The 12967-nt window shown below is 40.2% G+C and overlaps 1 protein-coding gene across 4 annotated transcripts in view; it reads right to left on the reverse strand.

Moving 5' to 3' along the window:
* TEX9 (testis expressed 9) overlaps positions 1-12967 on the reverse strand; it is an 80407-nt gene that overhangs the window by 15836 nt on the left and 51604 nt on the right. For 2 of the 4 annotated variants that reach the window (XM_020876771.2, XM_020876772.2), the window contains exon 10: positions 8745-8879. The exons of 1 other annotated variant lie outside the window; for it this stretch is intronic. In XM_020876771.2, coding sequence (XP_020732430.1) covers positions 8745-8879 — 135 coding nt within the window. Of the gene's footprint in view, positions 1-2326; positions 2395-8744; positions 8880-12967 lie in introns of all 4 variants that reach the window. One more of the 4 variants, XM_020876776.2, reaches the window with a different exon arrangement.

Genomic DNA, 12967 nt, shown 5'->3' on the forward strand with positions numbered 1-12967 from the left:
TCTAATGTATGTGCTAAAATAAGAATTCAAATCTGGAACCAGAATTAGCAAATACTGACATTTACATTTACATGATTATTTCATTTTCTTCAAAATCACTTTAGAATGCATCAAAATTAAAAATGATGCTCCAATAGCATGACAATTATTGGCAAGTTTGTAAAGCTGACTTCCTAACTTGTTCATTAAATACCTTCTACTAATAAATCCCAGTCATCATACCATTGAAAGCTCTTAAATGTGAACACAGTCTGATCGTACAGCATAAACTATGGGTCTTCTGCACTGCAGGTAGATTCTTTACTGACTGAATTATAAGGGAAGACCCTAAGTGTGGTGGCTCAGTGGTAAAGAATCTGCCTACCAATGCAGGAGACATGGGTTCAATCCCTGGGTTGGGAAGATCCCCTGGCGAAGGAACTGGCAACCCACTCCAGTATTCTTGTCTGGGAATTCCCATGGACAGAGGAGCCTGTCAGGCTACAGGTCCATGTGGTCGCAAAGAATTGAACATGACTGAATAACAGCACACATGCACTTATTAAGCATTACTAATTTAATCCAAAATAGTATCATCTGTGTATATAATGAGAACAACTCCTAAATTCATCATCCAGGGCACTGTTAAATAACTTACGTATTGTCCTAAGGGAGAGACTCCAATGGAGCATCAATTTCAGGCTGACACAAAACCAAAAACTAATAGCCAGTATTTATAGAGCATACAAAAGGCTTTCACACACATTGATATTTGAGACTTCATTTATTCTACATATATTCCAGGAACTGAATGGTAGCTTCTATGCCAATCACTGGCTAGATGCTAGAGACACAATGGTGATCCTTACAATAACTCTGTTTAATGGTGGTTATCAAAATGTCATCTCAGAATCAGTAGCATGAGCATCACTTGGGAAGTTGTTAAATAAAATAGGACATTCAGACTTTCAAAGATGGCAGAGGAGTAGGAAGACATGCAGTTCATCTCTGCCCACAGATGCATCAAGAATATACATCTACAAATGAGGGAAACTGTCACAGAGCACCTGCTGAACACTAGCAGAGGGCCGTGGACACTAAAAGGACTAGAAAGATCCCTGCATAACCAGGTAGGATGAAAGAAAGAAGGAAGAAGGAAAAGGAGAGGAAGCAGAACAGGACCTGTGCCTCAGATGCAAGCTGAAGGTGAGGAGAGGGTCACACATCTGCAGAAGCCCCTTCACCAGTGCAGAAATTAGCTGAGACAGAAGAGGAGCTCCGGGGGCCCAGGAGAGACCAGAAGCCTGTCTGTGGCAGGCAGGACCAAGACAGTCCTACGCAAAGGGTCCCTAATAGCTGGGACATGGAAGCAACCTAGGTGCCCATCAACAGACGAATGGATAAGGAAGCTGTGGTACATATACACCATGGAATATTACTCAGCCATTGAAAAGAATTCATTTGAGTCAGTTCTAATGAGGTGGATGAAACTTGAGCCTATTATACAGAGTGAAGTAAGTCAGAAAGAGAAAAACCAAGACAGTATATTAACACACATATATGGAATTTAGAAAGACGGTATCGACGACCCTATACGCAAGACAGCCAAAGAGACAGAGATGTAAAGAACAGACCTTTGGACTATGTGTGAGAAGGTGAGGGTGGGACGATTTGAGAGGAAACACGCATATTACCATATGTAAAATAGATGACCAGTGGAAGTTCAATGCATGAAGCAGGGCATTCAAAGCTGGTGCTCTGGGACAACTCAGAGGGACAGGGTGGGGAGGGAGGTGGGAGGGGGGTTCGGGATAGGGGACACATGTACACCCGTGACCAATTCATGTCAATGTATGGCAAAAAATACCACCACAATATTGTAAAGTAATTAGTCTCAAAATAAATAAATTAACAAAACAAAGGGTCCCTGCCACAGCCCTGTAGGCCCCAGCCTAGGATGGGTGTTCACAGGTGCGCATGGGGGATAGGTGCTGGAATGTGAGGTTTGGAAAGCAAATCCCAGGTGGGAACTGCTCTGAGGAAACAGCCTGAGGGGGCGGGAATGAGGAGCTCCAAAACTAGGAGTGCTCGTGGAAGAAGTCTGGATGGCTGCACAAAGTGCCACTGTTTAGTAATGTACAGAGGGTGGGGCTGCCATTGCAGCTTCTCCCCTCGCGCGCCAGCCGCTACGGCACAGGCTCTGCCGGAGACAGCCTGTGCACCACTGCCGTCACCTCTTCCACCGCTTCCCCCAACCTGGGGGATCCACTCACCCCAACCACTGCCGCGTGGGTTTTCACTTTCCAGTCGCTATCCCAGCACCCTCCTGCCTGGGTGGCCCACTCACCCCGATCACTACTTCAGTTCCTTCTGGCCTGATGGGCTTGTGTGCCCAGGGTACCTCCAGAGCAGACTCTGATGGGAGAAACACACACAGAGGTGATGCTGAAACCACAGCGGAGCCCAAAGGGCCATGTGACCAAGAAGTAGAGCTGAAATCTCTCCTCGCCTTTGCGTGAACCTCGGGGTTACACCCCCACTGACAGCTTCCTAAGTTTAGTACCTGCAAACATCTGAAAGGACAGCAAGTGCTCTTGCAGCTGGGATGGGCTGGCTTTAGCTGCTGTAGACTTTGTGGGCATATACTGCAGGGGTTGGGCCAGGCCAGAGTCTGAGCTGCCTCCACAGCCCCCACAGCAGGCTCAGGTACGTAATCACTACAGTCCTGGGACCTGACCTCAGCGGATCTGCATCAGTGGCCTGGTGAAAACAAGACCTCAGAGTCACCAGGGCCAATTGTGAGCATACCCACAGTTAAGGTGGGACCGAGAGCAGTGCCAATGACACGGTATTCTGTGAGTTCACACAAAGGATGAAAGGGGACACAACAGGGCACATGCACAGGAGAACAGTTCCAGAGGAGGGATACTCAGTGGCTTCTCTCCCAGTGGAAGTTCTCCAGTCACACCTAGCTAGCATCACAGATCAGAAACAGCTAAGAAATATATCTGGGGGTCTCTATTCCCAACAACCAGGGAGGAAACCCCACCTCTGACAGGGCAATGACAACTACAGAGCACAGAGGAGGCCCTGATAAATGTCGAGTAGGCTCTGGTCACATCACCAGTCGAATCCCCTATCAAAGGGATAATGGCACAAGTTTCTGGGCCAATCTCACTCACCACGGGGCAGACACCATAGGCAAGAAGAACTACGATCCTGCAGCCCGTGGAAAGGAGACCAAACACACAGTTAAGTTGGACAAAATGAGATAAGAAATATGTTGCAGATGAAGAAGCAAGATAGGAAACCTTTACAAGAACAATTAAATGAAGAGGAAACAGGCAATCTACCTGAAAAAGAATTCAGAGTAATGATGGTAAACATGATCCAAGGTTCCAAAAAAAGAATGGAGACATGGATGGAGAAGATAAAAGAAATATTTAACAAATCTAGAAGAACTAAACAAAGACAAACACTATAATCACTGGAAAAAAAAATACACCAGAAGGAATCAACAGCAGAATAACTAAGGCAAAAGAATGAAAAAGTGAGCTGAAAGAGAAAAATGGTGGAAATAGATGCTGTGGAATAAAACAGAAATAAGGACAGTCTAAGAGACCTCTGTGATAACATTAAATGCACCAACTTTCTAATTACAGGGGTCCAGAGGAAGAAGAAAAAGAGAAGGGCCTAAGGAAATATTTGAAGCGATTACAATGGAGAACTTCCCTGATATGGGAACGTAAACAGTCACCCAAGTCCAGGAAGTACAGAGAGTCTCATACAGGATAAACAGAGGAACACATGAGACACATTATAATTTAACATATATTAAAAAGAAAAAATATTAAAAGCAACAAGGGAATACTCATAAGGTTATCAGCTAATTTTTCAGCAGAAACTCTGCAGGCCAGAAGGGAGTGGCATGATATATTTATTTAAAGTGATGAAAGAGAAAAACCTACAAAAAAGAATACACAGCAAGAATCTAATTCAGATTCAGCAGAGATATCAAAAGCTTAACAGATAAGCAAAAGCTAAAAGGATTCAGTGCCACCAAAGCAGCTTTACAACAAATGCTAACAGAACGTCTTTGGGGTGGGGGGGGTTGGCGGGGAGGAAGGGAGGCAACGCCACAACTAGAAACAAGATCACATATGGGAAAGCTCACTGCTAAGGCCAACATGCAATAAAAGCAGGAAATCATCCATATACAAATATGATATCAAATCCAGCAACACTGAGGAACGTACAAATGCAGAAAATGGGAACTGCATTTGAAATTAAGAGGCACACACATATATAATTGTACATAGGCCTCCCTGTTGGCTCACCAGTAAGGGATCTGCCTGCAATGCAGGAAATCCGGCTTCGATCCTTGGGTTGGGAAGATCCCCTGGAGAAGGGAATGGCAACCCACTCCAGTATTCTTGCCTAGAGAATTCCATGGACGGAGGAGCCTGGTGGGCTACAGTCCATGGGGTTGTAAAGAGTCGGACATGACTGAGCGACTAACACCTCAATTATTCATATATACATATACATATGATATACATATATGTATATAGATTACTTTATAAAAACCTCACAGGAAATACAAACCAAAAAAAAATAATAATACATACACACAAAAAAGAAAAAGCAACCCATATACAACAACAGTCATCAAATCACAAGAGGAAAGACCAAAAGAGGAAGGAAAGAGAAAAGACCTACAAAAGGAAACCCAAAAGATTCAGACAATGGCAATAGGAACATATATATTGATAATTACCTTAACTAAATGTAAACAGATTAAATGCTCTAATGAAGAGAATAATAACAAAGATCAGTGAAACTAAAAGCTGGTTCTGTGAGAAGATAAAATTGTAGAAATTTAGCCAGGCTCATCAAAAAAAAAGGGAGAGGACTCAAATTAATAAAATTAGAAATGAAAACGGAAACGCTACAATGGATGCTACAGAAATACAAAGGATCATAAAAGACTATAAGCAACTACATGCCAATAAAATGCACAACCTAGAAGAAGTGGACAAATTCTTAGAAAGATACAATCTTCCAAGGCTGAACCAGGAATAAATAGAAAATATGAACAGTTCAGCCACAAGTACTGAAATTGAAATTGTGATTAAAACCTTCCAACAAACTAAATTCCAGGACCAGATGGCTTCAAAAGTGAATTACATCAAACACTTTAGAGAAGAGTGAACATGTACCCTTCTGAAACTCTTCCATAAAGCTGGAGACAAAGGGAACACTCCCGAAGTTCATTCTACAAGGGGACTATCAGCCTGATACCAAAACCAGACAAAGACATCATAATAAAAGATTATAGGCCAATATCACTGATGAACACAGATGCAAAAGTCCTCAACAAAATACTAGCAAACAGAATCCAACAACACATCAAAAGAATCACATACCATGATCAAGTGGGATTTACCTCAGGTATACAAGGATTGTTCAATATCTGCAAATCAGTATGATAAACCACATTGAATTGAAGAATTAAAAACATATCATCACAATAGTTGCAGAAAAAACTTCTGACAAAATTCAACATCCGTTTATGATTTAAAAAAAAAACCTCTCCAGAAAGTGGGCCCAGAAAGAATCTTGTAGTTGTTTAGTCATCAAATTGTGTCTGACTCTCTTGGCAACCCCACAGACACTGTCACCTGCTAGGCTCTTCTGTCCATGGGATTTCCCAGGTAAGACTACTGGAGTGGGTTGCCATATCCTTCAAGGGATCTTCCTGATCCAGGGATTGAAACCACATCTCCTGAACTGCAGGAAGATTCTTTATCACTGAGCCACCTGGGAAGCCCAGAGGGAACCTAACTCAACATAATAAAGGCCATATATGACAAACCCACAACAAACATCATTCTCACTGGTGAATACTAAAAACATTTCCTGTAAGATCAGGAACACGACAAAGATGTCTACTCTTGCCACTATTATTCAACATAGTTTTGGAAGTCCTATCCATGGCAATCAGAGAAGAAAAAGACAAAAAGGAATCCAAATTGGAAAAGAATTGTAAAACTGTCACTGTTTGCAAATGACGTGACACTATACATAGAAAATCCTAAAGATGCTACCAGAAAACTACTAGAGTTCATGAATGAATTTGGTAAGCTGCAAGGTTAGAAAATACATACATAAAAATATTTTGCATTTCTATACACTAACAATGAAAGATGAAAGAAAATATTTCACTTAGTGTGGCATCAAAGAATAAAACATCTAGGAATATACCTACCTAGGGAGACAAACATGGACAGAGGAGCCTGTTGGGCTACTGTCCACGGGGTCGCAAAGAGTCGGACATGACTAAGCAACTAAGCATAGCACAGCAAGGAGACAAAAGAACTATACTGAGAAAACTATAAAATACCGATGAAAGATATCAAAGATGACACACAAACAGATGGACAGATATACTATGCTCTTGGATTGGAAGACTCAATATTGTGAAAATGACTATACTACCCAAAGCAATCTACAGATTCAATACAATCCCGATCAAATTATCAATGGCAATTTTTCACAGAATTAGAGCAAAGAATTTTACAGTGTGTATGGAAACACAAAAGACCTCAAATGATCAAGCAATCTTGAGAAAGAAAAACAGACTATACTACAAAGCTACAGTCATCAAAACAACATGGTACAGGCAAAAAATCAGAAATACAGACCAATGAAACAGGATAGCGAAGCTCAGAGGTAAACCCACACACCTATGGTCAGCTAATCTATGACAAAGGAGCAACAATATACAATTCAGAAAAAACAGTCTCTTCAATAAGTGGTGCTGGGAAAACAAACAGCCACATGTAAAGGAATGAAATTAGAACACTCCCTAATAACATATACAAAAATAAACTCAAAATAGATTAAAGACTAAATGTAAGGCTGGATACTATAAAATTCTTAAAGGAAAACATAGGCAGAGAACTCTTTGACATAACCAGAGGCAAGACGACAACCCTCAGAATAGGAGAAAATATTTGCAAATGAAGCAACTGACAAGGGATTAACCTCTGAAATACAGAAACAGTTCATGTAGTTTTATAACAAAGAATCCAATAAAACAAAAATGAGTTGGGGTCCTTCCCTGGCAGTCTACAGATAGGACTTTACCTTCCACTGTAGGGTGTGCAGGTTCCACCCCCGGTCAGGGAGCTAAGAACCCACATGCCTTGTGGCAAAAAAAAAACCCACAAAAATTATTAAAAATATGCAATACTGTTAACTAAATAAAGACTTTAAAAATGGTTCAATCAAAAAAAAATTTTTAATGAGTGGAAGTTCTAAATAGATATTCATCCAAAGACATACAAATGGCCAAGAGGTACATGAAAAGATGCTCATCATCAACTAATCAATAGAGGAATGTAAATCAAAACCACAATTAGGTATCACCTCACACTAGTCAGCATGGCCATCATCAAAAAAATGTGCCAACAATAAATGCTGGAGAGGAGGTAGAGGAAAGGGAACCCTCTTGCTCTGTTGGTGGGAATGTAAATTGATACAGCCACTATGGAAAATAGTATGGAAGTTCTTCAAAAAACTAAAAATAGAGCTATCATATGATCCCATTCCTTGGCATATATCCAGAGAAAACTATAATTCAAAAAAGATACATGCACCCCAGTGTGCACTGCAGCAGTATTTATGATGGCCAGGACATAGAAGAAGCAACCTAAATGTCCATCAGCTGAGGAATGGATAGAGATGTGGTACATATATACAATGGAGTATTACTCAGCCAAAAACAAGAATGAAATAATGCCATTTGCAGTGACATGCACAGACCTAAAGATCATCATACTGAGTAAAGTAAGCAAACAGAGAAAGACAAATATCATATGATATCACTCATATGCAGAATCTAAGGGAACAAATGAACTTATCTCTAAGACTGAAACTGAGTCACAGATCTAGAAAACAGATTTATGGTAATGAGCAAGTAAGGGGTGGGGAAGGGATAAACTGGTAGACTGGGACTGACATATACATACTTCTACTAGATATAAAATAAATAACTAATAAGAACCTCCTATGTAGCTCAAGGAACCCTACTCAATACTTTGTAACGGCCTATATGGGAAAAAAATCTAAAAAACAGTGGAGATATTATATATATATGTATATATGACTCACTTTGCCGTACAGCAGAAACTAATAAAACATTTTAAGTCAATTATACTCCAATAAAATAAAAAAACCTCACACATTCTCAAGTCTCACCCCATACTACTGAATAATAAAATCTGTGGGTGGGACCCAGGAATCTGTTCTAATAAGCCCTCCAGGTAATTCTGATATGTGCTCAAGTTTGACAACCAGTGCCCTGGTAATACAGCCCCTTGTTTTATATATTGGAAAACTGATCTTCAGAGAAGGATATAACAGACTTGAGAGACAAGAAACATTTTTCCACCATTTATTCCCACAGTGTCTGGCATGTAATATGGGCACACGATAAGGATCTCTTGGAGGAAAAAATAAATGCCTCCTCCAAAGAGTTGTGCTATCACCTAATGATGGCACTGGTCCAAACAATATAAACCTAACTTACCAGAAATATACATATTCATAATGAGTGCATTTCTTTGAAAAGATATGTTCACCATGACACCAAGAATTATAATTTAAAAACTATTACTTTTGAGTGTTGCATAAAAAAGGAAGTTACCAATAGTCCCATAGTGATTGGTGATCACTGACAAAACCATTCAGTTTTTCCATACCTTGTTATTTTGCCTTAGTTTACTTAACTCTAGTTTATACTTCTCTGCTTCTTCTAGAGCTCTATTTAAGCGAACTTCCATGGCACTTTGACTAGCAACAGCCTGTTTTTGCAGTCTTCTTTTATTCTCTAATTCCTGTACAGCAAAAGAGACAGACAGAACATTTATCAACATAAGTTCCCTCTGATATTTTCAATATTTTCCATTTCTATATTCCTTGTTTTCTCCTAAATTATACACACACACACACACACACACGGCCAGAGACTGAACATTGAATGATAAGAGGTTTCAGGGAATTCCCATGCTGAATTGGTTTTCGGAAAAAATATCCTTAAAGATATAGTCACAAATCAGGTTTTCAGATTGCGTTTTGTTTGGAATTTTCTGCCTCTTTTTACTGATCCCAAGATACAGTATACATGTCTTCCATATTTACTTTATAAACAGCTTTTTATAACCATAGTTCTCTTGGAAACCTCCCCAAACACCAATTTGAGACATAAATTCTCTCACTAATACTGTGCTTGTATAAACCTGATAAAATATATAATTTAAGAAATATCTGTCAAATACAGAGCATTCTACGTTAGCCAGGTAAGAAAATCCCAATTCTGAGCAAAAACAACAGATTTTAAGGATATTTTTCACATCCTGGTGTGGGTTTAGACCTGCATTTCTGCAAATATACTGAGAGTTGCTGTTGAAGAGCCTTCAGGCCACACAGCAAGAAACACGAACATATAGGACAAACTCCAAACTCCATCCCAATCTGGCACCATAATCTCATCTACTCCTACAAAAGTTGCCTTCAGCTCTATGGGTAGTCTTGCTTGACTCTCTCCTGAAGAGGCATGATGTTTCTTGCCTCTGACCTTTAGCATGCTCTTGCTTCTGCCCTGATCTCTCTCCACCCCTCATTTTTAACTGGCTAACACCTATTCATCCTTTAACCCTCAGTTAGGGCTATACACTAGGGCTTTACCTTCTCCTAGGAGCCTTTCCTCACTATCCTCTCAGGTTGGATGAAGTTCCCTTTCTTCAGAGATTCTATGGCACGTTGATACACATACATCATAGTGCCTGCCTGTGTGGAACTGAAACTCTCCATTTACCTAATTCCCCTCACTATACGGTAAGCTCCTCAAGGAAAGGAACTACTTAAATATTTATGTTCACAGTACGTCAGTGGCAAATACAGAGCACTAACACCATGTTTACTGAACGGAATTTATTTTGTAATACTTAACTCTACTTTGCATGCCCTACAATGCTGAGTACATAGCATTATACAAAGCAGATACTCAATAAATATCATGGATTTGAAATGATGCCGTTAATAACAGAGTTGTCTGTTTTCTTCTAATTTTTTCTCCTGGCTGTATCACTGTGTTTTATTTGAACACTGATCTCCCTGGTTCTCAGTAATTAAGGGGAAAACAAAACACAACACATGCTGCTCTTTATGCAGGTTTCTAAACAAACTGTGTCTGGATACCATCTGCTCTCGCCAGCCTTCTTCACAGCTTTGTGGGTGGCAGCGACACTCACAGCGGCCTGACTTCTCTCACTGTTCCACGGAAAAGGCAGATTCTCATTAGCTGCCACGGCCACAGTTCTTGCTGCTTCATTTCAGCCTCTTCTCATAAGAATATGGAAATGAATCTTTGCCCTTCTCTTTCCTGCTAGTGACTCTGTAACCTACTTCACAGAAAAATGAAAAACCCTTCTTTACCACATGATGTTCCCCTACCACTAAATCAATACTGTGCATTTCTTGGGAAAAGTGAAAAAGAAAAAGGGTAGAAGGATAGTAAAGTAGGAAATAAAGTTTTCTTATATGAGAAAATCCACTAAGCAAAGGGTTAATCTTATCAAAAACTTGAAAAGCCTTCTATTTTCAGTCATGCTTAAGTACTTTTTACAAAAGAAAGTACAGACAAGATACCAATGTTATTATTGAGTATTTTTAAGATGAAAACTCTCTCGTAAAAGTCTATTATTACCCTATAAGTTAAGAAGTCTACGTGTTGCTAGAGAAAAATTTTATTAAAAATCTCAAGTCCTGAATTTTACACTAACTTTAAAAGAAAAAGCTGGATAGCTTATAGAAAATCAAGTCTGACTTTAAAACTCAAATACTAAGATATCCAAGAAGAAATAATTTGTGATTTTCCCATAATTTTTAATGCATTCATAAGGCACTGGGAGAGTGCAAGAAAGAGGTATACATTGGTAACCAAGTGAAATGAAAGTTGGTCAGTTGTGTCCCACTCTTTGGGACCCCTGGACTATAAAGTCCATGGAATTCTCTAGGCCAGAATACTGGAGTAGTAGCCTTTTCCTTCTCCAGGGTGTCTTCCCAACCCAGGGATCAAACCCAGTCTCCAGCATTGCAGGCAGATTCTTTGCCAACTGAGCTATCAGGCAAGCCCTTGGTAACCAAAGTACATGACAAATATAGCAAATGCTTAAAAAGTCACACAGCCACAGTAATTCAAATGAGGAATAATCAGATAATGACAAATAAATGATCAGACAAAGTTCTAGAAACAAGTGACTGAGGTTCAAAATGCAATAAATTTGGAATTAAAAAATCTGCCAGCTGTGACTGATTCAGTCTCTACATCTGAAATTGAGAGTAATAATATATATGTCTAATAGGTTTTACTTATTCAACACACTTAGCGAGCACTTACTACATAGCCAGGTATTATACTACATGATGGGGGCTTCCCGGGTAGCTCAGACAGTAAAGAATCTGCCTGAAATGCAGGCGGCCAGGGTTCAATCCCTGGGGCAGGAAGATTCCCTGGAGAAGGAATGGCCACCCACTCCAGTATTCTTGCCTGGAGAATCCCATGGACTGAGGAGGATGGCGGGCTACAGCCCAAGATGCTGCAAAGAGTTGGACATGACTGAGTGACTCACACAACAGCAACAATACTACATGATGGACACATGATAATTAACCAAAGTTCTACTCTCATAAAGCTTGCACTCTAGAGGAAGATACAGATGATAAACACATTCCCACATACTCATATTTAACATCTTATAGTAATAAGGCCTATGAAGAAAAAGGGTAAGAGGACAGAGTAGGGAATTTCTGGGCGGTCTGGTGGTTAGGACTCTGTGTTTCCACTGCCATGGGCCTGGGTTTAATCCTTGATCAGGAAACTAAGATCCCACAAGGAGCTTGGCACGGCCAAGAAAAAAAAAAGAGGACAGAGCAATGGGGAAGGGACATAATTACTTAAGATATAGGGGTTAGGGGAAGGCTCCCAAATGAGGGAATGATTCATGTCTAGATCTGGAGGAACAAATAAGACAAAGACCCTGAGGTAGAAATCCATGTGACATATTCACATGGCTTCAGCTGAGTGACACATGCAGTTTTAGGTCTTAAGATTGCAGAAACAGCGGGAGATGTTAGATAGACCTTTTAAACCCTACCTCAGAGTTTGGATTTTATTCTAAATGACATGAAAAATCTCTGGAGGGTTTTAGTAGGGGGTGTGTCTGTGTGTGTGTTGATCTAAGTTTTTTAAGGATTACAGTTAACCCTTGAACAACATGGATTTCAACCATGTGAGTCCATTCGCATGTAGAAACTTTTCAGTAGTAAATACTACAGTAATACATGGTCTACTGCTGGTTGACTCTGTGGACGTGGAACTACGGATACACAGGTACAGAGGAACTGAGAACACACAGGGCCTGGGGCTCAAAGAAAGATCACAGCAAGAAGTGGAGACGTGGAAATGATGAACATGTGGATGGCATACCAAGCCTTGGAAATGAATGATGTATCTCAGAACTGGATGAAGACAGAGAGAAGAGTCAAGGACTGAGCTTTGAATACTCCAACATGCAAAGGTCAGGAAAACAAGGAAGCAAATTATGAGTGTGATGCTCCAGAAGTCAAATCAAGTGTTTGAGGAGGAAGAAATAAACTATGTCAAATAGTGTTGATATCAATTACCATGAAGAACAATAACTGACTAGAACTGTCAATGTGAATTACTGAGAAGCAGACTAAAGATGGAAGTCTACCTGTTTTAATCTCAGTTCAGTTCAGTTCAGTTGCTCAGTCGTGTCTGACTCTGCAACCCCATGAATCGCAGCACGCTAGGCCTCCCTGTCCAACACCAACTCCTGGAGTTTACTCAAACTCATGTCCATCAAGTTGGTAATGCCATCCAGCCATCTCATCTTCTGTC

The sequence above is a fragment of the Odocoileus virginianus genome, chromosome 6 (genome assembly GCF_023699985.2).
Source record: "Odocoileus virginianus isolate 20LAN1187 ecotype Illinois chromosome 6, Ovbor_1.2, whole genome shotgun sequence".
Classification (NCBI taxonomy): domain Eukaryota; kingdom Metazoa; phylum Chordata; class Mammalia; order Artiodactyla; family Cervidae; genus Odocoileus; species Odocoileus virginianus.